The sequence below is a fragment of the Misgurnus anguillicaudatus genome, chromosome 3 (genome assembly GCF_027580225.2).
Source record: "Misgurnus anguillicaudatus chromosome 3, ASM2758022v2, whole genome shotgun sequence".
Classification (NCBI taxonomy): Eukaryota; Metazoa; Chordata; class Actinopteri; order Cypriniformes; family Cobitidae; genus Misgurnus; species Misgurnus anguillicaudatus.
The window spans coordinates 17,729,513-17,756,473 of record NC_073339.2 but is presented as its reverse complement, the minus strand read 5'-3'; the positions used below and the strand labels follow the sequence as shown (position 1 = coordinate 17,756,473).

At 40.4% G+C, this 26,961-nt stretch overlaps 1 protein-coding gene across 1 annotated transcript in view; it reads right to left on the bottom strand.

The window, feature by feature from the left end:
* maml3 (mastermind-like transcriptional coactivator 3) overlaps window positions 1-26,961 on the bottom strand; it is a 114,131-nt gene that overhangs the window by 24,616 nt on the left and 62,554 nt on the right. Inside the window, exon 2 of the mRNA XM_055204981.2 lies at window positions 23,934-25,505. Within this exon, the coding sequence (XP_055060956.2) occupies window positions 23,934-25,505 (1,572 nt within the window). The remainder of the gene's footprint in view (window positions 1-23,933; window positions 25,506-26,961) is intronic.

Sequence of the window (26,961 nt, the reverse complement as noted above, 5' to 3'; positions counted from 1 at the left end):
ATGACATCTTATAAAATAAAGCCTCAATTGTCAACTAGAATTAAGTGGTTGTCTACAAATCGGAAGGTTGGTGGTTCAATCCCTGGCTCCACCTGACCAAGTGCCGAGGTGTCCTTGAGCAAGACACCTAACCCCAGCTGCTCCCGACGAGCTGGATGGCGCCATGCATGGCTGACACCGCCGTCAGTGTATGAATGAGTGAGTGAATGTGAGGCAAATTGTAAAGTGCTTTGGATGACCATTGGTCTATGAAAAGTCCATTTACCCTTTACCATATCTGTGCTAACAACTTGCTTTGTCTTACTTCTATCTGAGAAGGTGTACCTGAAAATTCATCCCTTTTAATAATCTGAACAACAGCTATACAAAGACTGACTGTCGTCTTTGGCTGTTGGATTACGTTCAACACACTCATTTGTACACGTTTCTATGATCTGCTTTTGCCTGAGTGATGTTTGTGTTTGTGAGTGGGGTTATGTGTGGGACCTAAAAAAAAAACGCTATTTTTTTTACTGTAAAGTTGGATTAACTTAATTTACTTCAATTGGTAACACAGAAAATTTTGTTTTGTCAACTTAAAATTTTCCCTTTAAGGGAAAACATTTCAGTTAAATAAAGTAATTTTTTTAGGTGTTACCAATTGAAGAAATTTTTAAGTTAAGCGTTTACAGTGAAAACACTTATTTGGCAAACATCCAATCAAAACAAGACTTCCTTAGGACTGATTGGTCAACCAGTCAGCTACTGCCCTGAACCATTTTAAAAATAGGTAGGCCTAGTATTGCACATTCCTAGTATAAAGCCCCCAGTATCTAAAATAAACACTTGATGAACAATATAATTAACACAATACTGGTTAAGCTGTAGAAACAACAATTTGCCACTTGCTGATGTTAGCGATATGAGCTATTTAAATAAAAATACTGTATACTACAAAAGAGAAAAAACCTTTCAGGATTCATCCAGGATTCCTACATACTTTACCGTTTAAGAAATACATATCAGCACATAAAAAAATCTTTAGGCTACATTATATGAAAAATCAACACAACAAAATGTGTTTTGATGTAGTTCCACATAGAATATTAAGAGATTCACTCATCTTGCGCGTTTGCCACTATTTTACAGATACAGGTGTAAAGTAAAATTACAAATAATCCCCCTTTCATAGACAAAATCACTGCAAATAAATGTTCCCATTTCAGCTGGTGTCCTGTATATGTTCTCTGTAAAGCCCGAAGTCAGTTTTTTACGTGTACGTGAACGTATGCGCATGGTCGAATGCACAGCCTTCGCAAAGCATAGTTTATTTGACTCACACACACGTGTACAAAGACATTTGACACATGCGCATTGCAACAAAATGCAATGCATCTCCTGTAGGGATGTGCATTGATGCATCGCTCCCATTAAAAAGACCGGTCTAAAATCGATTCTGAATCAAAAGGCTCCGATTCAGTGTTTCATGCACAGCTTGTGCGTGTACTATGGCTCCGTGATCAGTAGGAAGTCCTTATTCAAAATCACTACGAGTTTGACTCGTTTAACGTGCATTTAAAGGAATAGTCTACCCTTTTGCCATATTAAACTATGTTATTACCTCAACCTAGACGAATTAATACATACCTATCTTTTTTCAATGCGTGCACTGTACAGTGCGTTGTGAATGTGTTAGCATTTAGCCTAGCCCCATTCATTCCTATGGTACCAAAAAACGTTTTATTTTGTGGCACCATACTTACTGGTATAACTCCTCATGTAACAGTCTTTAAATAGGGAAAACACGGAAGTGTTTGGTGGCTTCCCTATTTGGTACCATAGGAATGATTGGGTCTAGGCTAAATGCTAACACATTCACGACGCGCTGTACAGTGCACGCATTGAAAAAAGATAGATATGTATTAATTTGTTTAAGTTGAGGTAATAACAGTTTAATATGGCCAAAGGGTAGACTGTTCCTTTAAAAAAGCAACACTCGTCAAACACAATCATTTAAAATATTCTCTATTATCATGAAAATACCTGAAACAATCTGAAGAACAGCGATATAAATATGCCTCTAGATATTTCCTGGAATAATGTTTGTAATGATACTTCTTCTGTGGCACAAATACGGTTTCTGCACGAAAGCGCCCTCTGGCTTTTGAATGTGGCGGCATTTCACCATAATTCATTCAAATTCATTCATTGAGAAAACGCGCATTTGCCCGATTAATTGTCACAACCCTAATCTCCTGGGTCACATACTACATTCTCACACATGGCATGAGTGACATACGCATACAAAGTATGCGCAGTTACAAAAATCTGGCGATGCGCGCACAGTGCGTGCATACTATTCTAATGACAAAATTTGCATCACACACAATGTCTGCAGAACCTAGTGTATGCATAAAAACCTATACTATATATATAACTAACTATACTTCTAGCTTAAAGGGGCCACGGCATGAAAATCTGACTTTTTTCATGTTTAAGTGCTATAATTGGGTCCCCAGTGCTCCTATCAACATAGAAAATGTGAAAAAGATCAACCTAGTAACTTAGTTTTGGTAAACCATTCTGTACAAGCACATACAAAAATAGGTCGTTGAAATTTGGCTCTCCTTATGATGTCATAAGGAGCTCTTATTAGAATAATACCACCCCTTGATCTGCACTAACAAGACCACCATCATTGTGATCAGTGTTTGCACTTCATCAGCTCATTTGCATTTTAAAGGACACCCAAAACGGCACATTATTGCACACACATACAAAGTCTCAATTTTAACATGTTATAATAAATTATCTATATGTTATTTTGAGCTAAAACTTCACATATTTGCTCTGGGGACACCAAAGATTTATTTGACTTAAAGTCTTGTGCCATGGCCCCTTTAACTGCCAGCGAAATTGAAGTCTGTGTGAAGTTTAGCAACAGAATATGAAACTTTTGATGGGTGGGTCTGGTATTACCCCAAGATCATCAGAACAACACAGGAATTTAATGACCCAGATCTGTTAATGAGGACCACAATTACAATAAATATTCTAAGCCAAAAGGCTTAAAGATGGTGCAATAAAAAACAAGCAACAAAACACAACAGAAATTTCGAAGAAAACAGTGAAGGAGAGAGAGAAACAAAGAGATTGAGTCTTTCTTTACTGCGAGATTAGGGACTGACGTAACATTATCACACAGTTGATAGAAGCGAAAGCTGGAAAGACAAACCATTAGGGAGGACGAGAAGGAGTAAGGGAGGGAAAAGAGAGGGGGAAGAATGTAAGACTGGAACAAAACAGACCTTTAACCACCACACACTGAAAAAAGAGTGAGAACTGGCACAAAGAAGGAATGATAAACAACTGATAAAGTATTGTGATGCTAGGGGAAAGTAAACAAGTGAGAGAAGTAGAGGCTGAAAAAAATTATTATGTAGAGAAAAGACTAAAAGTTTACATGCTAAAAAAGTTCCTAAAAGAATCTTTGATATGCTCTGTGGTTCCAAAAAGAACCTTTAAGAACCTTTTTGCTGCCCAAAAGTCTCTCTGATGTGGAAACTACATCTATGACATCACATTCTAGCACCTACACTTTCAAAAGTTGTAAAGAGTAGAGGATAAAAGTTTTTTAATGCAATGGAGAGGCTGAAAGTATACAAGAAGCGAATGAAAGAAGCTAAAAGTTTACAAGAAGAGCACAGGTTGAAGGTTCACAAAGAAAGAGGCTAAAGTTTACAATCGAAGCAGAGTTGCAGACCTTAAAACATTTTCCCTAATGGATGTTCGCTCCTCAGCATAAACAAGACATCAGATGGTTTGAGAGGATGCCAGGCATTCCTGAGGTAGAGCCAACACAAGGAATGAGTTTTGAGGGAGGATTGAGTCTCAAGCTTCACACCTCCTTCTCACTGCTGGAATGCAACTCCTTAACCTCTTGCGTACATTCAGAGGGGAAAAAACAAGAGAAACCCATAGAAGGAATGATTATCTACTTGAGTCTGTGGTATGGGACGCACCATGCCCAGCTTGGTTTGATAAGATCAGGTCAAAACTCATCATGCATGTGAAAAAGTCACAGGGTTCAAGTGGCTTAGGTGAAGATGCCTTTCACATCAAATATGGAGATGACTGATTTGGGTTGTGGTGAAAAATTGGAGATATGTAGAGGGTTTTGAGACAATAACAGCAGCTCTTTGTGAACTGGATACTAAAAAATAACAGGTGCCAAACATCTGTATGCAAACTGCATTTAAAACATGTAATAGCTGAAGTGAATTATTTATGCATCACTACCGTATCAAAAAAAGGCATCCATATAGGTTTCCTGAACACTTCCATGCCTGCTATTGCATGACAGTACTGCACCAAACTCAGGCCACTGGTTAAGCAATGGTTGGGATACTCAAAAAACAGCAATGTTTTGAAAGCATCACGTTTATACATTGAGGAATTTTCCTTACAAATGACTAGGTTAACTCTGCATCTTAAACTAGAATGGGACAAAAAATTTAAAAGTTGATAAAAATGAAACATTTAGCTTGAAATAACACTTCAAGTTAGCGTTATACATTACAGAAGGTCTAGGTTACCTCACTCCTCATCTCTCTCTTTATATGCCTGTGGGATATTTTGAGGAGTGCTGAGAACCGCTCAATGCCACTGGGTCAAGGTCTCCACTTGAGTTTATCCTAAGCCAAGTGGAGTAGATAAGGCCTTGAATCTCATATAAAATGGGTCAAAATAATTTGTTTGGGACTGTTAAGGCTTAACTTATTTTTTTATAAAAATTTTTTTTTTATTAATTCTACATAGCTAAAATGACCACAATGGAAAGTAGGATTACATGATTGCAAAATGATGCCATTTAATCAGCTCACAAGAAACCATCATGCCTCAGCTATTGTGTTTCTATTTTTCAGGTCTAAAGCCGTCTGATGTCTTCATAACCAACCTTAACCCTAATGGTGTCAATGAAGCAATACCGTCTCCTTTCCTTTCATCCACTCTGATTTATGACAAGAGCATCCAAGATTGCCTTTTACAGCCCTGACAATGCAAGGTCTCGCCTCACAAAGACCCGTGCAAACACACACCTTCATGCATTCTTCCTCACCAAGGTTAAAGCGAACAAAAACAAATAAATGATCGCATCACAACCGACGTCTCTTCCAAGCCCGGACTATAAAATAACAGGTGACGCTATTGAGGCTCTGGAGGTGAAGGTGTTTAAGGCTGAAACAAATGAAACGGTGGAGGAAGGCGGCCAGGACCTCAATCACGCGCCACAGCCTCGGCCAGCGGCAGGTAGGTTCGCTAACAGCGGTAGCAAATTCCCTTCCCCCTGACAGTGAAACTGAAGCTGGTCGCACCGGTGATAAATGGCCCTCTTCGCAGCAGGGGCGTCCTCACGGGAACGCCGGGTTTTTGTCTTTTGACTCCTCCCAGGGTCCGCAGGCCATAACGTTCCCAAATGAGATCCGGTTTAGAATTTCTGCATGCCGCCTATTTCGGAATTGTTTCCCGCCGCAGCGGGCACGAAGACGGCATTTTTCATGGCAAGCTGCAAACCCCGAAAGAGTGATTGAGAAAAATGGGGGGTTAAAAATGGTGTCTTGTTAAAATGGTGAGGATAGGAAAATCAGCACTGACAGAACATGACAGGTGACATATGAGCAGCGAAAAATAAATAAAAGAACCTCGAGAGAACAGGCTAAAATGGGCATTCAACATTCTTACTATAAATCTGACTTTGAATAGGTCAGCAAAATACAATATAGTACTTACAGCACAGAACTTGCATCACATCAAGGTCAAATGCTCAGGAATACTTGATTCTGATTGGTCTATTCTATCTATTACTAAACTGTATAATTGGCATTTTTTCTATTGCTTTGCTAGTTTCATATAACTGTGTGGTCAAACAAATAAATGTCAAAAATCTATACAATGGTCAAGAAATGGTCCCTCAGCAGTCACTGGGGTGATACCCTTTTGAAAAGTACACATTTGCACCTGTTAGTACCCCAAAGGTGCTCAATGGTACCAAAAAGTGCATATTAGTACATATTGCTACCGAATTTATAAATATCCGTCCATAAATGGTACACATTACTTAGGACCTTTTTAAAGGGTACCTGCCCCAGTGACAGCTTGGGACCATTATTTTTAACCATTATTTTCTATTTATTTATTATTCTTATTCCTTTAATATTATATATCGCACGCTTATATCATGAGCATTATAAACAAACTCTAAAGTATTTTGGGACAAATACATTTTTGTGTTCTAAGGACATTTTTGTTCATTTTGTACAGCAAGCATTTTTGGAACATAACATCAAATGTTTAGGTTATCTCTTAAGCCCAATCCTATTTCTACCCCTTACCCCTAAACTTTCCCCTACCTCTCCATTTAACAGGTCCACGTGAAGTGCTAGGAATGTCTTAATTCTCTTTTAGTTGGAGGGGTAGGGGAAGAGCCAGATAGTCCTTCAAACTAATATTTTTCGGGACCTCACTTTAAACGAAGGGGTAAGAAATTTTCCAACGTGGCTGCTCATGCGAGTACAAGTATTTTTTCGCATTATTAAGGATTTTAAATTACAAAAAAGTCATGTAATTTAAATAAACGTTTGCAAAAAATTGCTAGTTTGCTAACATACCGCGTAAAATGTAATACAGTAGCAAGTGGACATGCCACCCAAAGCACTGGGAGTTTTACCCGGTTTGCCACCTCCGGACTGCAATCACATCTTTTGGCAAAAACATCCAGGGCCTCTTTTTAGGCGTTAACCAACTAAACTTATGACAGCAGCATGATAAACATTAAATCATCTTTGGCGTAGGACATGTGATGACGTATGACGGTGTAGTGGTGTCCCATTTCTTAGGGGAATACTTTTGAACCCTTCCGCTTTCCACTCTGTTTCAAAAGGGAAAGGGTAGTAGGCGTAGGGGTATAAAATAGAATTGTGTTTGGGTCTTGTTGTCTAAAAATCTGGGATCTGCAGCAAAACCAGTGTACAATCTAAAATAAACTAGGTTGAAAACACCTACTGAACACAATTAAGATTCACAACAAGAGGCTTTTTACCATTGGCTCTCTGTTGCATTCAGCACATCTCTCTCTAGGACGTGTGCCTTCACTTCGGTGTGCTTCGTATCCATCCCCTGACGGTCTTGATTTAGCCCTCCCACCAGTTTGCAAGGACACACACATGCACAAATACACACATCACAGTTCATAGGTAGAGCTTAGCGGCGTGGAGGGACAATTTCAAGCCTAGTCACTCCGCAGTGACCCCAAACCAGAGACTGCCACTGGATTAGACATTTGCTCACTCACTTTCTCTCTTTCTCTCTCTAATACACACGTTTTACAATCTGTAGCACTGTTCATCTCTTATTTTCTCACTTACTCTGTAATTCTTTTTAGATCTCTTCCCAACACTGTGCTTTTCTTTCTCTCTTTAGAGAAGATACTGCTTGAATACTGCTCACAAAACAGCAGCCTGAAGCTAAAGTATTACTGTTCATTTCTTACATTACTTAAATTAAGTACTAAATTGAGATATATATATATATATATATATATAATTATTTATTTTTTACAATAAAAATCATACAAGATTCATGGCTGTTGTTTCGTTTGGAGTTTACATCCCGAAAACTAGATAGCTGAATCTCTGATTTTAAACAGTGACAGGAAGTACTAGCACAGGGAAGCTCCACAATTATTTTTGTCAAGGTTTGCATGTGGTGGTGTGTTATAATGACAGCTTTCCTAAAATGATATCCTATTATATTCCTAAAATAGGAAATATCCCATTATATCGCCTCAGGTTACAGTACCGCAATGTATTGACATGCTGCCGATACATAGCCCTAATTCACACCAACCAAACAGAATAGTCTAGCAATATTGATTAGCTTTAATTTAGCATATGTAATATTATTCAATAGTAAAAAAATATTTTCTTTATTTTTGCAGCAGTGAAAGTTATTTTTTGCCATTTACTACAGAAATTAGCTTGCATAATGTGAACATTCTGTGAAAATATAACCTTGATATATTTAATACTGAATGAGTAAGGTCATATCAAAGATTGAAATTAATGTGACACATTCATAATCAGGCAATTATGTAATAAACACAACCAAGGCCAGTACCGAATAGGTTGTGTATGCGAATGGTCCTATAGGGTGTATGTGAATTCATCACATTGTTCAAACTTAAGGAACAGTAAACACTGCGTAACTATACTTTAAAGGAGGGCAGACTCCAGACCTGGATTTTTTCTGCAATTTCCCCCTTCATCTTTTATTATTTCCCTCCCTCTTACCCTTCATTCTAGTGTGTAACAAACCCATACGGAGCATGTCCAGCATCTTGACTTTCCCCCAGCGTGCGACTTACTCGTTGCACAACAGCGCCGTCCCATCTTTTCCATTCAGTCTCTAGCCTCACTTTCTTCACCTCTCTGTGTTATCGTTCCCCTTTGGAAACTATCTTTCTCCCCTTTGCCTCTCTTATCGGTCTGCTCCAGCCAACCACACACACAGGCAAACAAAGAGCTCCGTCGGCCCTGGGAAGAAGTGTCGAGAGGGGGCAGCGTAGCCAGGGGCTGGGTTGCTGGAGGGGTAGGGGGAATTGGGAAGTGGGGGGGTAGCAATTGTTATAATGGGTTAAAGAGGCAGATGTACCTAATTACGGATATTGAGAAAGTGGCTCTGGAAGACGGTGGACAGACAGAGGTATATATAGAGAGAAAAAATAAAGTAAATTGCTATGATTTCCTTGTTTATGAGTGCTGTTAAAACGATAGCACTCACCGGTTTTTGATAGACGGCTATCAGATCTGGTATTTGGTGACACTGAATGCAATGTATAGTGCAACATAATTCGGTTCTTAATTCATAATAGTGACAATATCAATGTTTTACACTGTCTAAATTTGTGTTTTTTACAGGATGTCTAATTTGTATGAATTCAATGTGAATTGTACAAAAACAGTAATGAAACCCCACCACTAAGTCCCAGGTCATTGAGGCGAAATCAGACGACACTAAAATATACAAATTCATATGAATTAGCCACCTTGAAACATAGTTACGGATTGCTTTTATAATGATGCAAGTTTAATGGGGGGCTTTAAAGCTATTACATGCATTCTGACTTATTAGCACTTTTTACGAGTTGGATTTCTTATACAGAAGTTACAATCTTGCTTTATTTCTTTTATGGGCAATTTAAGTGCAGAAAGTACAGTGGAAGTCCTTATATGGGCAAATTAACCGGAATAGCACAAGCACCCACCAACCAAGAACCAACAGAAAAATCAACGTCATCATAGAAGTGTGTTGTTGTTTGTAGTGATGAGGATGAGACCGCCTATGTCGAGTCCGAGTCAAGACAAAGTCTTTGAAGGGTCGAGACCGAGTCAGTTGGTTTTAATTGGGAATTGTTTAAAGGAGCAGTCTTAATATCTTAATATGGACTATGCTTTTACCATCATTAAAAAATCCCTACGACATGCATAATTTTCTGCCTATTTATCTAGAGATAAATAAACGGCTCTGATGGCAGTATCTTTGCATTGCACCATGGGATGTCATTTTCAAATAATGCTCGTCAACATTGCATTTTATTATTATTGTTATGTGTTGTGTGTTTTTTATATGAACATAAAAATGCATTGGTCTCGAGGACTGGGTCTGAAATTACGAGTCCTTCTCCTCATACTGTGGTCTGAGACCGAGTCAAGAAGAGTCTTTGAAGGAACAAGTCCGAGACGAGTCTGAGAAAGCAGAAATCGGTCTCGAGACCGGACTCGAGTACTACATCACTAGTTGTTTGTGAGGAAAATTTAAGCTTGATCTGTTTCCCAAAACACCCATCCTTATGGAAACAATGAATACAGTTTATCACGGGTAGCAGTTGAGTTGTGCGTGTGTTTTTTTTATAACGCTGAATTTTGTTTAAATTGGGCGGTCGCAACCAGGTCATGAGTCACAGACGTTAAGTAAAACTGCATCAAATGTCTGTTCTTTGTTGGCAAAAATTTGCTACAGAAAAAAAGCATCTCCCACAAACACCCATTCTGTGCAATGTACTGTACCTGCAATATCCTCTTCTCCATCCCACTCCTCTCATCTACCTCTGTTTCAATGGAAACGGGCAGAAACGATCCATTACCACTAATGAATTGATTCAATTGGGCATAATAGAGTCATTTATCTATCAAAGAAAAAACAATTCGTGTTGAGAGAAAGAACAGTAAGGGGGGTGGGAAGAAAAAGTGAAATGTGGCCGGTGGGAGGGTGAGCTTGAGGATGGCGCTCATCTTTGGTAACTAGGGCAGGGTGCTGAAGCTTTACCATAACGTGCCATGATGTCGAGCGGCGCATACACACGCAATATGTGAATGACTCAATTCTGCCTCGAAGCAGCAGGGTCTGTGATAGGCAGGGAAGAGCGTTTCACGGGAGAGAGCAGGGACCAAATTGAAAGTTAGTGTGCAAAGTGAATTATCTTTGGCTTTGTTGAGCTCCACTGGCTAGGAGGTGAGAGGGTGTGTGTGCGTGCAGGTTAAAGACAGGAGATTTGGGAGAAAAATATTATGGGACTGCAAAGCCTTGCACACATATATACATAATAATATACATAGGAATTCAACCCATAAAATATGGACAAACCCAATCGTTGGTGTTAAATTAACCTAGAAAATATCTATGTGTGACCGACAAGGAGCCCAGCATTTTGGATAAAACTTCCATTAGGGCAAACCTAAATGCTTTAATCGAACCAAAACTGTGAAAAATTATCTTCTCAACCTGCTAGAAAACAGACAGACGCTCTGTAATGTACCTACATAAAACAATAAGATCCAAACGCCCACACCTGCTGGAGCTGAAAGCTCACGCTGTGTATATAACCTCATGCTGTCAGTCGAACCCTTTGCCTCCATTACGTCTCACTGGTTTATACAAACACAGTGCAGCCAACAGATAAAGCCCCGAACTCCACATCGTCGGCCTGAGGAATTCTTATCACTGCCTGGGGGACAATGGATCTCCCCTGATAGGTGACTGCTGCAGTGCCTGATAGGAAAGCTGGCTTCCATCAAACTGTCCATAAACGTGATAAAACGCACTAACAATAGTGACGCCAGCACTGTTCGTCTCACGTAACCCATGGTAACGAGAGAGAACGGGTGGCGGGACAAACAAATGTGGGTCTGAGAAACTAGTTGGCCCCACTTTATGTGTTTATCATTAATTTCTTCGATATGGAAACACATCAAGACCGCAGAACATAACAAAGAGAAGGTTTTTAGAGAAGAAGAGTACAAGATGTACTCCTGAAGAGCGCCAGACATTCGTGTAGGAGTACAAAGGTATTTGTTTCATGTTTAAACAGCGAGCGAAAGGGCTGGTGGATTCGACGAGAAATAAATAGTGTGGTCGCCGCTGAATTCCCAGTGTCCATGGATGAGAGAGCTGAAAGCCACTCCTCCATAATAACACACACAGCTCTCTCTCTCTCTTTCTCTTTCTCACGAAGAGTCCACAGGCAGTGGAGAGTGGGTGGCCAAAACAGTGTGCACTGTTCTTCAGGTTGCAAACAAAAAGAAAGCAAGATACAAAAAACAAAGGAAAAGGCATATACTAGAGGCCAGTAGAGGACACTCATATAGTCTCATTCCGTATCCTGCTGGGAAAAATACGGATATATTACCAAATCTCGATTTTCCGCCCAGCCCCAAATTTAAGAAGGTTTTCAAACAGGTGTATCATATAAAACTACTAGCACAGTAAATCGCAGTTTTATGTAATTGGATTTTTAACTAAAAACCTTATAGATTTTATGTTACCATATAGTTCATCCTTTATGTAAAGGTGCTTTGAAACAATGCCACATTATAAAAAAGAACTATATAGATAAATTTGACTTGACTAGTTATATAGATACAGCCTTAAAGGGATAGTTCACCCAAAAATGAAAATTCTGTCATCATTTACTTTCTCTCATGTTGTTACAAACCTGCATACAGTTTTTTTGTTCTGATGAAAACAAAGGGAGATATTTTGAGAAATGTTTGTAACCAAACAATTCATGGACCTGAACCCCATTCACTTCTATAGTAGGAAAACAGAATACAATGGAAGTGAATGGGGTCCACAAACGGTTTGGTTACAAACATTTCTCAAAATATCTTCCTTTGTGTTAAAGGTGCAGTGTGTAATTTTAGCGGCATCTAGTGGTGAGGTTGCGAATTACAACCAACATCTCAGTCCACTGCTCACCCCTCGCTTTTGAAACGCATAGAGAAGCTACGGTAGCTGCCACCGGACAAACATGTCATCGTCGGAGACAACTTAGTAAAACAAATTGTCCGTTAAGGGCTTCTGTAGAAAAATTGTGACTTCCATGTAAGGGGACCCTCTGTCTACGTAGATAAAAGGTCTCGTTCTAAGGTAATAAACACATAACGGTTCATTATGAAAGGTCTTTATACACCCCTGATAATATAGTTTTGTATATTATCTTGCATTTTTGTCAAGAGATCCTTCTAAAAATTACACACTGCACCTTTAAATAAAACAAAGAAATTTATGCAGATTTGTAACAATATGAGAGTCACTAAATGTTGACTCAATTTTCATTTTTGGGTGAACTATCCCTTTAATTTGGAGCATTTCCCAATGTCACAACCAGCCATGGTTTTTCCCATGGACACAATTATCTTATTAGATAAACTTGCTCATCCCCTTTTAGTAGCTAAGAACACTAGCACATACAGACTTTAAACAACTGTCCATCAAAACACACAGACATGTTTATGTGCGCACAGACAGTTAATCTTAAACAAACTAACTTTAAGCATCATTGAGTTTTGGTGTTGACAGATTTTATCTATGTACTCTCCCGCTACGCTGCTGATAGAGTTCGCCGTTTTAAATCACAGATGTACATAAATGTCACATCATGCACATGCTTTGCTCTCGACACTGGAATATTCCCGATCTGTCTGTCAACAAGGGTAACCCAGACTTTGTCTGAAACCAAAAGTCTGCCGCCCTGCAGCCCAGCCAGTCAATGACTTCACAGGCAACGATTTTTGTATGAAGGCACCACTTAAGGAAATTTCAGACTTTAAAAGGCACCATAGTGTCACGTCTAACAATTCAGAACAAAATCAATAAAGGTTTGGACAAAACGAAGCAAGAAATGAATAGCAAATTTGACAACTATTTTTAACAGCTCCTTCAGACATCTTCATTTTCCAACCAAACACCAAACCACACCCACAGGATTTGTGGGATATCATGGACACAGTGAAGAATCCAAACTGACCAAATAAAAGCACTTTTGTAGACAATACTCTATGCAGAAACTAAAGTTGGATATGCCTTGATGCTTTTTTACCTTTATATACAGAGATGGCAGTTTTCTAGTTACACACAGAGCCATAATAAGAAGCAAAGCAGCAAATTAACTAAATCTCTAAATAAAGCAGATGTGGAAAGGTGAAATAAAGTGCTAAAACACAGTTTACTCTAAATGGTTCGTTGACAAACAATAGGCACATTTTGTTTTATTTCAAAGCAAAAATATTTATAAATGTTTATAGTTTTTACCACTTTTAATCAAGCATATTTGCGTGTGGTGTGACATGATTATTTTAAAAGCACAAATGTGACCTTGAACCACAAAACCAGTCAAAGGGTCAATTATTTGAAATTGAGATTTATGTATTTGTTAGGATATGACAATATTTGGCTGAGATACAGCTATTTGAAATTCTGAAATCTGAGGGTGCAAAAAATCTAAATATTGAGAAAATCATATTTAAAGTTGTCCAAATGAACCGCATCCACTTACAAAATAGTTTTGATATATTTATGTTAGGAAATGTACAAAACATCTTTATTGAACATGATTTTTATGACTTTTTGGGACTTTAGCCCATTCACCGTATCCCCCAGAGTTAGACAAGTCCACACACATCCCCTCATCCCCATGCATGCCGTAACCCCGTCCGAAGCACCCACGCTACCCTAGCCTAGCACAAAGACCGGAAGCAATGGCTCCAGCTAGCATACTGCTCACAATAGGTGACAAAATAATGCCAACATTTTCCTATTTATACATTGTGATTTGTATAGTCACAGCGTGTACAAATAACAAGGTCATAAGAGACACAACCATCTTTTTTATCCGTATACATACTGGGAACTGTATTCTTAGAAGGCAAAGCACTGTTACTTGGGCAGAGTGATTTGCTAGCAGCACCTGAGAAGCCCCTTGGTGAGGAGCAGAGAGTTTGTGCAAGTGTTGCGCTAATCACTCCGCCCAAGTAGCAGTGCTTCGCCTTCTGAGAATATAGTTCCTGTATACGGTTAAAATATGGCTGTGTCTCATATGACCTTGTTATTTGTACACACTGTGACTAAACAAATCACACATATAAATAGGAAATGTTGGCGTTATTTTGTCACTTATTGGGAGCAGTATGCTGGAGCCATTTACTTCCAGTCTTCATGCTAAGCTAGGCTAGCGGTGGGTTCGTCAGACAGAGGTTCAGCAAGCATGTAGATGAAATGGGTATGTATGGACTTATCTAACTCTGGGGGATACGTTAAATAAACTAAAGTCCTAAAAAGTCAGGGCGTTCCTTTAATAACCTAATTTTTGGCATAAAAAAAATATAATTTTGAACCATACTATGTTTTGTGCATTCTCCATGCACTTTATTCATATAGGATCTATTAAAGGATTAATCCATTTTTTTTATTCAGATAATTTACTCACCACCATGTCATCCAAAATGTTGATGTCTTTCTTTGTACAGTTGAGAAGAAATTATGTTTTTTTTTTAGGAAAACATTCCAGGATTTTTCTCATTTTAATGGACTTTAATGGACCCCAACACTTAACAGTTTTAATGCAGTTTAAAATTGCAGTTTTAAAGGACTTTAAACGATCCCAAACGAAGCATAAGGGTCTTATCTAGCGAAACAATTGTCATTTTTGGCAAGAAAAATTAAAAATACGCACTTTTAAACCACAACTTCTCTGGTCTTCCTCTGGTCCTGTGATGCGCCAGCGCGACCCTACGTAATTGTGTAATGACGTCGAAAGGTCACGTGTAACATATATAAAACGCACATTTGCGGACCATTTTAAACAATAAACTGACACAAAGACATTAATAAGTATCATTCGGCAAAAAACAACGTCGGAAAGGTCCTCTTTCCCTACACTTGTAAACACTGGGGCGTAGTTTCGCATGCCTATGCATCGCAATGGACTAATCCTTTAATATAGGATCATAAAACTGAATGCATAAGATATACGAAAAATAGTCAAAAGTAGGGATATGGAAACTTATATGAAACCGATATGGAAACTTTGGCCGATATCGATAACTCTTCATATTTGGGGGGTGATAACCTATATATAACCTATATATACATCTTGTCTTTGCGCTAGACTAGCATACTTTTCTCAAGCCCGCAACACGTGTCATCTTCGTGCTATGTCACAAAAAGCACCAATCAAAACTCCACATGGCCAGCAATGAGCAAGTGAAGTGGTTCAACAACCAAAATAATCCATTTATCGGCTTTCATTTATCGGCCTAATTTTGCTATCAGACGATAACCGATAATATTAAAAATAAGCCGTTATCGGCCAATAACGATATGTCGGCCGATATATCGTGCATCCCTAGTAAAAAGTATTGTTAAAATTACTGCATTTATGAATGTATTTCTTAACTGCATCTATGGCTATATTCACTGTGAGAACCGGTTAATGTAGACAAGTCGATCTAAACACAAACTGATCTAGATGCAAGGGTAGCGAAAGAGACTCGAACCCGAGGCCTTCTTGGTGTGAGGCAACAGTTCTACCCACTGAGCCACTGTGCACAGATGAAAAATAGCAACACACAGTGGTTCCTGGCTGCAAAATTCCACTGCAATCTTCCTCTCTAATCCAATATTTCAAATCACCTCTGAAAAACCGAATCAGCTTTGCACACTTATATTATAAGTGCAATTAATAGTATGTATACAATGACGTCAAACACAAGCGAAACTCTCTGTGTTGAGTTTCTGAATGAGTGTTTACATTCATGGCAAATGCCCTCTCTAGTGTGTTTCTGAAGCGTGTGCGTTCGATCAGGTAGAGTAGAGCACCATAGCTCTCAGTCTCTCTGCAATGTGGATCAGGTAGCAGGGTTGCTTGGATTATGCTCTTTTAAGAAGGGATTAACCATGTTTCAGCGTTCAAGGCAAATTGCTCTGAGAAGGCATCTCTGGCTACAAAAAAGTTAAATTCTGCGCCTAATCCTTTTCAAAGCTCCTTAACTCATTCTCTCTTCCCTTCCCTTCTCACTCTCCCGACCTGTCAGCGAGCGTTTCCAGAGCTGCCGCCTTTTTAAGACAATTCGCCCACCCTCCATCCGACTTTCTTTCGGGATGTGACGGCTTGGAGTCTCTTTTGGAAAGATAAGACAGCTCGCGTCGGCGCGGGTGACGCGTCGCTATTACACTAAATTTAAAATAATAACACGGCCGCTCGACTGGCAGATGTATAATGTCACAATGCTTTTTCCGACATGGAGGGAGAGGAAGCTGACACAACATTCTGACAAAAGTTCGCTTTTAATGCTTTGCTATTAAAATGAAGTGTCACTGCAGGGCAAAGAATGTGTCTGCCGTACCGCCGTTCGCTTTAGTTCAAGGTGTGAAACGGTGAAGGTCTTTCAGGAGAGAGCGGAGCAGCTTGTGTTGATACTGCGTGTGCGCGATTCGGGTGTCATATCTATGACTTTGCCATATGGAAAGAGGCAGCTGTCGTTCTTTTTTCGTGTATGTGGGGGTGTGCGACCCAGGTGTTCCTCGCTCTTTATCTTCCTGTTTCTCTCCTTAGGATTTACTGCTTGTTACCTCGCACATCCAAAGGAATGAGGATAGGGATTGAGGTCTTTGACATGAGCAGTTTGCATGTGTGCCTAAAACAATTTACATTTACGCATTTAGCATATGATTTTATCCAAGGTATACATTTTATCAGAATGTGTTCTCTAGGTTTGAACTCACGACCTTTATTGGAAACACGATGGAGCTATAAAGGAAGACTTAAACATATATATGTTATATACATGTATACATAAGTAAGTGATCTTTGTTTGTTTTAAAGGGCCACACCTGCTTTATTTACACAACTATTGCATTTGAAGGGTATGCAATATAGAATAAAATAGGCTTTTGGGTGTCTATATGTTTTGGGATGGGGTTCAAAGGCATAGCCACAAACTACTAACACGCAAAAAGACAAACACACATGTGCAAGCTCATGCGCATGCTACTCCCACCTTTCCCATCTCGAAACATTGCCATCGATTTCGGAAGTAAAGCGCTATGAGCCATGGTATCTATGGCAACACAGTGGCTGAGGCAGCCAAAGTCTCTCTCTCTCTCACTGGTGAGGTATCCTCACTGGAGGAGGTGAGATGTGAGCTATGGAAGGAGAGAGAGAGGAAAATCATTCTTATTCTGTGCTACAGGCCATCGTTGGCTTCATAGCAGACTGGCAGCGTCGGCATCCTGGTCCCTGCATACTAAACAGAGCTCCGTCGTCCATGCGTGCACGGATACACACGCTCGTGCGACGTGAATGCCATTTTTATTTCCAGGCAATTGCACGCCCCACATTCGTACAGTGAGAACACGCAACACACCAGTGTCCACATGAGACCAGGTATGTCTCAGCAGGCACTATCCACAAGGCAAGCAGACATCCACTGCAGCCCGCTCTTTTCCTGGGCACCATATGCCCCGACACACACACACATACGCACGCACACCTCCTCCTGGCCTATGCACTTACCGCCCCCCATCCTCTTCCCATCTCTCCTGCTCTCTCTCACTCTCTCTCTGTTTCCATGATACATGTGGTCTCTCCATCTGTTAGTGTAAGCGTGTGGACAAAGAGAAGAGTGCAGCAAGACCGGTCGCACCATTGGATGATACACCGCACAGTGCGCACCTGCAGCTTAAGACTCAATGCTATCCATGTTATTACAGGCTAGCACACTAACTTAATATATAACGGTCCAGTTGGGAAATGAATAAGGAACATATTTCTTAATAGCTTCTTGATACCTATGTGTGATATTTCTAATGACTCATACAGTTCAATTGAACGTAATCATGGCAAGCCAAAAAGCCAGCCATGCCAACAAAAGCTATCAGTTAAACTTGACACGTATCTGTTTCGGATTTCAACACAAACCACTATAGATTTTGAAATCTTAATGTTTTAAAATCTTTGGTGTGCTGTTTTTTAGGACACTATCATTTTTAACATGAACAAACTCGATAGCGTTAGTCACTTTACTCTCTACACTGACACTGTTTCTCTAAGCTCAGTCACGGCTGTGTCAATAAAGTTCAGCGTAGAGATGTTGACTAGAGCCCTCCTGTGAATATGCAATGGATAAACATACATCATTACGGGACGCCAAGTGGAGAAAATATTGTTACAACTGGGAATTGTGTGTGTATTTACAAACTCCCTATACAACTACTCGCTACAACGATACACCGATCACTGTATCTACCGTCTTTCCTTGTTGACACACACAAGCGCACACAAATGCCTTTGTTTAGGCGGCACAGTCGGTCGGTGGTGGTTTTGTCTGGTGTCTCGGTGTTGTCAAGGATACAACGAGTGCGGTGTGCTTCAGCCCCCACCTCTCCCCTCCTGTCTTCACTCCTGCAGGATCTGAGAGCAGTTCGCCTCTCAATCCCTGATCTCTCGGTGTGTGTGTGTGTGTGTGTGTGTGTATCTGATGGGGATAGGGGGAGTTTGAAGGAAAGCAATACCTCTCTTTTCTGTGAATAAAGAGAGGTGGGGGAAGGGGCAGTCTGTGAGCAGTGGGGTGGTCTTTTTCTGTGTTTGAGGTTAATTTCACAAAACCTGGCACTTCCGTTGCACATTAAAGAATACAGGGATTATAATACTGGGAAAACTGGAGGTATGTATCAGCATATGGCTGCCATTATAATCCTATAAGGCAAGAGATAAGAAAGATGTATATTATCATAATGCCATGGGTCTACATCATAATGCCAAATCATAACCACACACTGATGCCTTCTCAGACTAGTACCCAACTTATACATATACATAGGGTACGTAACCGCAAGTGCCAAAATCTGGTGCCTAATGGCGCTTTTTCATTGCATAGTACCCCATGGTTTGGTTTAGGTCGGGTCGGGTCAGCTTACTTTTGGGGGCTTTTCCACTGGGTGGAGTACGTAGTACCCGATATCTTTTTAGTACCAAGTGACCCGAGCTGATACCGAAACGTGACGTGAAAACATTGTAGATCACTGATTGGTCTGAGAGAATCGTCACTACCAGCGTCACCACTATAATGTAAAAGATTAGCTTTACCTTTATGCTAGCTTGCGCTGTATCGAGTAAACCTGTTGTCATCTGTGCTTTGCAATAAGTTCCCAAACTCCCTTTTAGTGATGAAAAACATCCACAGGTTGTGAATCAGGAACACCATAACAGTTTTTTTCCAGACTTGCAGTTTGTGGCGGCACATTCGACTGACGCCATGGGTGTTTGTAGTACAGAAACTGTCATGTGAGACAAAGGTAGTGATAAACGCGATGTGCAAACATCTATTTGTGGTGATCAATTTTAATTTTGAGGTGGACTGAGAAATAAATTAATGTATGGGAATGTAAAACGACGCTCTCACTTGTATGATGTCACAGTAGTAGACAGAGCAAATATAACGACACGCCTATAATCCCTCCCACTCCGAAGTGTTATTAAACTCGATGGAAAAGCTAGCCAAGCTAGCCAAGCCAAAGTGAGGTGAGCCGACCCGACACAAACCAAACCGTGGGATACAATGCAATGGAAAAGCGCCATAAGTAGTTTGTTGCACCTATCGTGCAACAAACATGATACTTGTTGGTAAGTACTATTATTTTTGTGAATCTTCCAGTGTATCTTCCACAAGAGCAGTGGCTCTCAAACTGGGAATCAGGCAACCCCCTTGGTTGAGACGGTGCCAAAGGGGCCAGATAGAACGGGTGAAACAAATCCTTGTAGGAGGGACCTACATATCTAAGTAAAATCTCTAATGGGAGTGAGCACTTCTCATTAGGTATGATAAACGAAAAACTTTAAAAACGGTGTCCAATGTTGTCCGGACACAACAAACGGCAAAGGCAAGATAGCATGTCTGTTCTGCACCTGCACCTTTAAGTACCAGCAGGTGACAGTAGTTGGTATTCAATACTCAAAATGGAAAACCGAAAGAGCTAGTGGCTGCTGGGATACAAAACATAAATCAATGTTCCCTTACCAGAAAATTCAGAAAAATCAGACGCAAACCTTCCCAACCGCCGACCGTCGGCTTGGTGTGTACCTACATTAGTGTTAAGCTGCACATCAACACTAAAGAAATAGTTCACTCGCCTTTGAAAATTTTCTTAGAATTTACTCAACCTTATGGCATAACAGATGATGACTTCCTTACTTTAGTTGAACATGAACAAATTATTTTATATTAAAATGTTGTCATCTTAATCTAATGTAATGTTATCTTCTTTAAAAGAATCCAAAATGTTGAAGGGTGCACTCACACTATCCAAACCCCCAAAGCCTGATTCATTTGACTAGTGTGATCACTCTGTACCGGTTTGGTAAATCGCACCCTGGCCGGCTTGCAGAGGTGTGCTTAAGCGCGGTTCACTTGGGCTTCGCAACAATTCACAAAATTCGCAGTTAATAATATTCAAAGTTATCGCCATATTTGATAGAAGCATGCTGATTGGATTGTTTACATGGATATACAACATATTCATCTGTATATAAGCCCAAGCGTATTTCACCAAGAAGCTCTGCAAAATCGCAAAATCATGAATCGTGAAATACAGCTCTGTGTAGTAAATGCCGCTCCATTTGAAAGCAGGTGATGGCGATTTACTGATGAGATGCGCACGAGAATCGTAGGCGATTTATCGACCACCCCTAGGGTGCGCTGATGGATGAATGTGCGTTTTGGAGCTTCGCCATGTTGAGCCCCCATAGGAGGCTGGCTAACATGATGCTTTTAAATACAGAATTATTTGTTTGTGTTCAACCTAAGAAACAAAGTCATATACATCTAGGATTGCATGTGCAGATGAGTAGATTAACAAAATGTTCATATATGATGTGTGAAATACTACTTTACTATCTGAAGCCCATCCCTAAAATCCATTAGTTCGCACACTTGCTCGGCAATGACATTAGCACTAAGCACTCATACGCACACAAACACAGCCCACCACACCGTTCCCCCTCCCTGTGATCGCTCGCAAATAAATTACAGCCGTCACAGAGATATGCAAAATGGCATGGAGTGACAATCAAAGCCTGACTAACAAGCTTTTAAGGACCGTGCTAAAGTTTCATAATCACACTAATAAGATTATGCAAACTTGCCCATTCTGCCACCTGCGTATGAAGAAAAAGAAAGAAAACAGTAGATAGGCACTGATCTATGACTGTGTGTTCATGGAGGCCATTGTGAGAAAGCTTTTACTGAATGTCTTTACCTTCATAAGCAACCATAAATATCACTAATTGCAATTCCACCCCCATTGCAAGACTTGACAGCATCCACCACTCTTTAATCAATAACCAGGCGGCTATTGTCTACCTGAAACATCCAATAGGATGCTGACTTCAAAGTGGATCATCCAATCAAAACTTGCCATCGCTCAACTCCAAATGAGGGTCTACACACCTACAGTATCAAAAGAGACAATTACGAAAATGTTATGTCGCATATAATTTCACACACAATATAGCGAAAACTACAAAATAGTTTGCATACAAAAACGTTACAACTATTTTGCTTAATTTGATTTTAAATACATTTGCACGGGTTACTTATTGATTTTCACCACAAATAACTACATGATGAACCTTGTGGACAAGAGAAACATTTTGTGAAAAGCTAAATTGGCTGTACTTTATTTACGTAGCCTCTGAGCTAAGTTATCACCAGAGGCTAGCTTTTGGTTTGTCAACACAAATCTTCCTGCTAGCTCATTGCGGTCTTAATATCCGTTTAACGGCATTTGGCTCTAAAACCCAAACATGTTGTAAGCATGCAATGTAACGGTTCTCATATGCAGACCTCAGGCTAAACAAAAACTAGGATTAGCAATGAAGACACCGGTTGGGTTGGTCTTATGTGGATAAGGAAACATGAATTACCACACGTCTGGTTTAATCACATCTCCTACATTTAAAGCTATAGAAGCAACATTTTTATCAGTAAAAATATATCGAGCATTGATGAAATTGGCGAGTGAATTGCATATGAAAAACAGCTACAGCAACATTCATAGGCTAGCATGTCATTTAAACAGAGGAATATAGCAGGACTGCAGTATTTTAACATCGATAAGGTGGTTAAAGGAGGCGGCGAAATCACGAATGAGCCGAAATTCCATCCACCCTATTTTATAAACCTTTTCTTTCATGAATCTCCTGTTACACATTTTCCATTATTCATACCATCTTTTACTTAACGCTCTATCTTCATTTTGGTTTCCCTTTATTCTCCTCCTTTCTGTCTACCTCACTCGGCTTCTCTGCTGCATTTTCCTCAGGCTGAAAAAGAACCAGCCGTCATAAATCTGCCCCTTTATTGCTTCTGAGAAGAGAAAACGAGGAAAAGGGGGCAGGGAGGGGGAACACAAGCGATGCAGGGAGGGAAAAAAATACAAGAAAAAGGGGTGGAGGAATATCTAATCTCAGAGTCTTGCTACAGAACCCAATGAACAGATGGATAAAATGAAAGGAGGAGAGAGAGGGTGTCTGGGAGGGGCTGAGGATGTCACCATTAATGAGAATAATTTACAGTTCAGAAGCTAACAGACTCAAGACCTCTCGATAACAGAGACCATCACAATCACCCATCCAATAACAAAGGCAGACTAACACTCTTTGCGATGTGAAAGTCAAATTTTGACACAAATGGAACTGTGTTAAATAACAATGTTCATGCATCAGATAGCATTGAAAGCCATTGGTTTTAACCATTATTAGCAACTAGCTGTGCTATATGAGTGAACCGTCATAGTAAATTCAAAACCCTGTCATCCTTAAAACCGATGAGACGAGGTATCCTTATTTCCATAAGAAATATGTAAATTTTTGGCGGCCACATGGACATTGGAAAATGGCGCGTAGGCATAATATATTAGAGAGTGTCGATTTCCAATTCCAGAAGATCTAGATGTTGCTCAGGGCAACGGCCACCATCACTGTCCCACTGCACAACGCGAACATAAAATCTAGAATTACAGCTACAACTCTTAGCATGTCTCAGGACAAACCACCCAATGTGTTATCTTGCCTCAGTCCTTCTGGATCTAAATTTTTAAAGGTAAAAACAAAATGAAACACACAATCTGAAATGTTTGGTTTCTGAAGCGGCCATCAGGTTTTGTCTGCAAAGATTTTATGTCGGTGACATGGATCCAGTGAGACTGACACCGCCTTCAAAAGGGCAGAAACAGGTTAAACTACATTTGCCATCAATAACCCAAAACCAAAAGAAACTTGGTAAGTGCCTTGACATTATGAGATTTAATTGTGCTTGTACTCACAGCATCACAAAAATCAATACTAACACAGACATATAGTAACACACTAACCATTGTTGGCATAGCATACTGTGTATTAACTAGCAAACTGTAAATTTCATGAACATTAATGCTTAACCACCCAATTCAATTTTCCAGCCCTGGTGCACTAAATAATCCATCAATATACTGACGAAACTTCATAGGTTGCACTAATTCTTTGCTCGATGCAATACCGCAAAAATAAGGTGCAAGCATCTTACCTGTACATGTTGCTGCATAGAGCCATATTGCAAGCCTTGACTCAGCACTTTTTGCTTAAGAATCATCATCCTCTTCTGTTCTTCACTTAGATGGCTTGTCTGGCTGGGCATTGGACCAGGAGCTTGTGGCGGCCCACCCCCCTGCCCTGCGGCGCCCTGCATGTAGGGCATCATTGGGTTTTTGGCTTGATTGGCCATGGGCGGTGTCATCCGCTGACTCATGTGGTCCACTCCACTGAAGTGAGTCAGCGGCTTGGTGTTGCTATAAGAGAGCTGCTTATTGAGGTTGTTTTGGGCAACCATGTTATTAGGTTGCTGCTGTTGTTGTTGCTGGTTAAGCATATTTATGTGGTTCTGTGGGAGGTAGTTGTTCATGCTTGGCGTTTTTGGCCCCATTGTGTTGCCAGTGTTAAAAGCCTGCGGATACATCATGGGGCTATTTGGTTTATCTGGGTTAAAGGGTCCACTGTATGGGCTTGTTGGTGCTCCTGCAGGTGACCAGTTGGCTGCCTGGGACTGCTGTTGGTGCTTCTGTTGAATCAATTTGGCACGTTGTTGCTGTTGAGCAGCCATTTGCTTCAGCTGCTCGGCAGGTGAAAGTTCAGAGGTGGGTGGGACTGGTACACCTCCACCTGTGCCCCCTCCACCATTAGCGCCTGCTGTTACCGGAGTTGATCCCACAGGGCCAACACCAGGACCTGCATTCATCATAAATCCATTCCCAGGCCTTGAGGTCTGGGTCTGAGCTTGGGTGGGCGTTTGTGGAGAACGAGCCACACAGTTAAGGGGTGATCCCGACGGCATTCCAACTGCTGGTGACTGCTGCAAGGGTTGCTGGGGCGGTGTGCCACTGGCGGCAGTTGCGAATTGGGGACCAGATGATGACGGTCGCACCTGAGGTGACCCCATGGGTATCTGTCCACTCTGTGGTTGCGGTGTACTGCTGGGAGCTACAGGGTTAGGTGCTGGGTCTTGTGTATTCTGCGTTTGTTCCGTTGGGGCCCGTGTGAAGTCGCTCACCTCCTTCTTCTCCTCAAAGTCCTCATTAAAGAGGTCGTGCATGTCATCCTCTGGAACCGTATTAGCAAGCTCATCAATCAACTCCTGCCATTCCTGGTCATTCAGATTAATGTCAGAAAATAGCTTTTGATTTGAAAGTGAAGTGTCTGAGGATTCAATTCCACCACCATCGTCCAAAGGCTCCTGTTTCATGTCCTTCAATAGGCTAAAGCCATCATCCAAATCCAATGAACCGTTTAGTTTAATATCTGGCATTCCACCATTCTTGCCTAAATCCTCAGGTCGACCAGTAATGTGATTCGTGCCAGCAGTGCCATTGCCAGTTCCGTTGTTTGAGGAGGCACTATTGTTGCCCGAGGGCAAGGTGGGCTTAATGTCCATTTGATGAAGTGGGGAAATGGGTGGGAGACTACCAAGTGAGTCCATTCCAGTGCATCCTTCCTTACGGAGTCTTTTTGTGGTGGGGGAGTAGCTCCCATCACTGAGGCCATTTTGGTCACCATTTAATGGAGACCGGGCACTCTCCAATTTCCTCTTCACTGTCTCCTGAAGCTAAAAGAGAATGTAAAAGAGAAAGAATTACAGTTAGGTTCATTTTTTAAGATTATATGAGAACCTATAAGGAACAACACATTTTTTCTTGCAATGGTACCTACATATAAAGGTACCTACATTTTTCACATATCATAAGAGTTTTTTCATGTAGCTCACAAAAATCTTCATAGTTTATATATTTTTGCTATGAAAACACTTGACTTCACAACAACAAACACGAAAAAAAGACATTTCTTACAGAGATCTCCTTGTTAAATATTTTTCTGATTCCAAGTATTTTATATCAGATCATTCAGGTATTCACTTGATGTCACTGAGGGCAAGTATTTTGATCTACACAAACTGCCTACACTTCCACAATTCCAATGTTGGTTTTCCTTAACATGTGCAGGTGCTTGGGTTTAACCAGGGGTCTCATGAGAGGCGCTTACAGGCTAATTTGAAACAGAAGCATGGTGCCTAAAAGGAGGTCCCTTTTAACATACCACTCTGTAAAGCCAATCTCAACAGCTATATGCAGGCCAACCCAAGTCTAATTCCATTGTTAAGATGGATCAAGATGGTTGACCATTCCAACCATGCAAACCAACTCATCGATTGGTGAGGTTGGCTAATAGGTTGTAATAAATTTTGGCAACACATTATTTAAGAAACACATCTGGGTTTGGTGGAACTAAACTAAATCAATCCAACAGGTTTCCTTGAAGCAGACTAACAAACTGGTCAATTTTACGATCTATTACATCTATATCAAAACAAAGGCATTTGAATAACTACACACTAAACATAGATAATGACATCTGGCATCACAAACACTATCGCTTCACTGAGAATAACTAATACAGAACTAAAAAATGTAAGTTAACACCTCATCATCCGAGGATGAGCGAGGAAAAGAGCGAACATGGAGATGAGGGAATTAGTTGCGAAAGGAACTGACAGTTGACAAAGTTTCATTGTTCACACATGGGTACACTTTCATCCCACAATGCTCTCCCGCATAATTTGTCCCAGCTATTAGGATGTGTATATGCATGCTCATTAGAAGCTTTCCAGACACTAACACACATGTACATGACAACATAGGTTGGGGATGGTGTACAAGGCAAGCCTTAAAAAACAATATCCAATATTTTATACAACAATACACATTAGTACAATAAATCACAAATAAGCATGAGGGTAACTAATTGCAATGAATTAGAAATGTGTATTTCTAGAAATACTTTGTTGTTATGCCACTTTGCACACAATGCCCATCTTGCAGCTATCGCAGGGCAGCGTGGCGTAGAATAAAGAAGAGTAGATATTGATGCGGAAAGAGTGATAGATGCCTTCTCAGAGGTGAGGATTGAAAATAAGGTGAAAAGCTTTTCTCATCATCGCCCCTCATCTTTCCATTTGTGCTAATGACTCTCTCAGTGAACACATTTAACGGTGTGTTAATTACAGA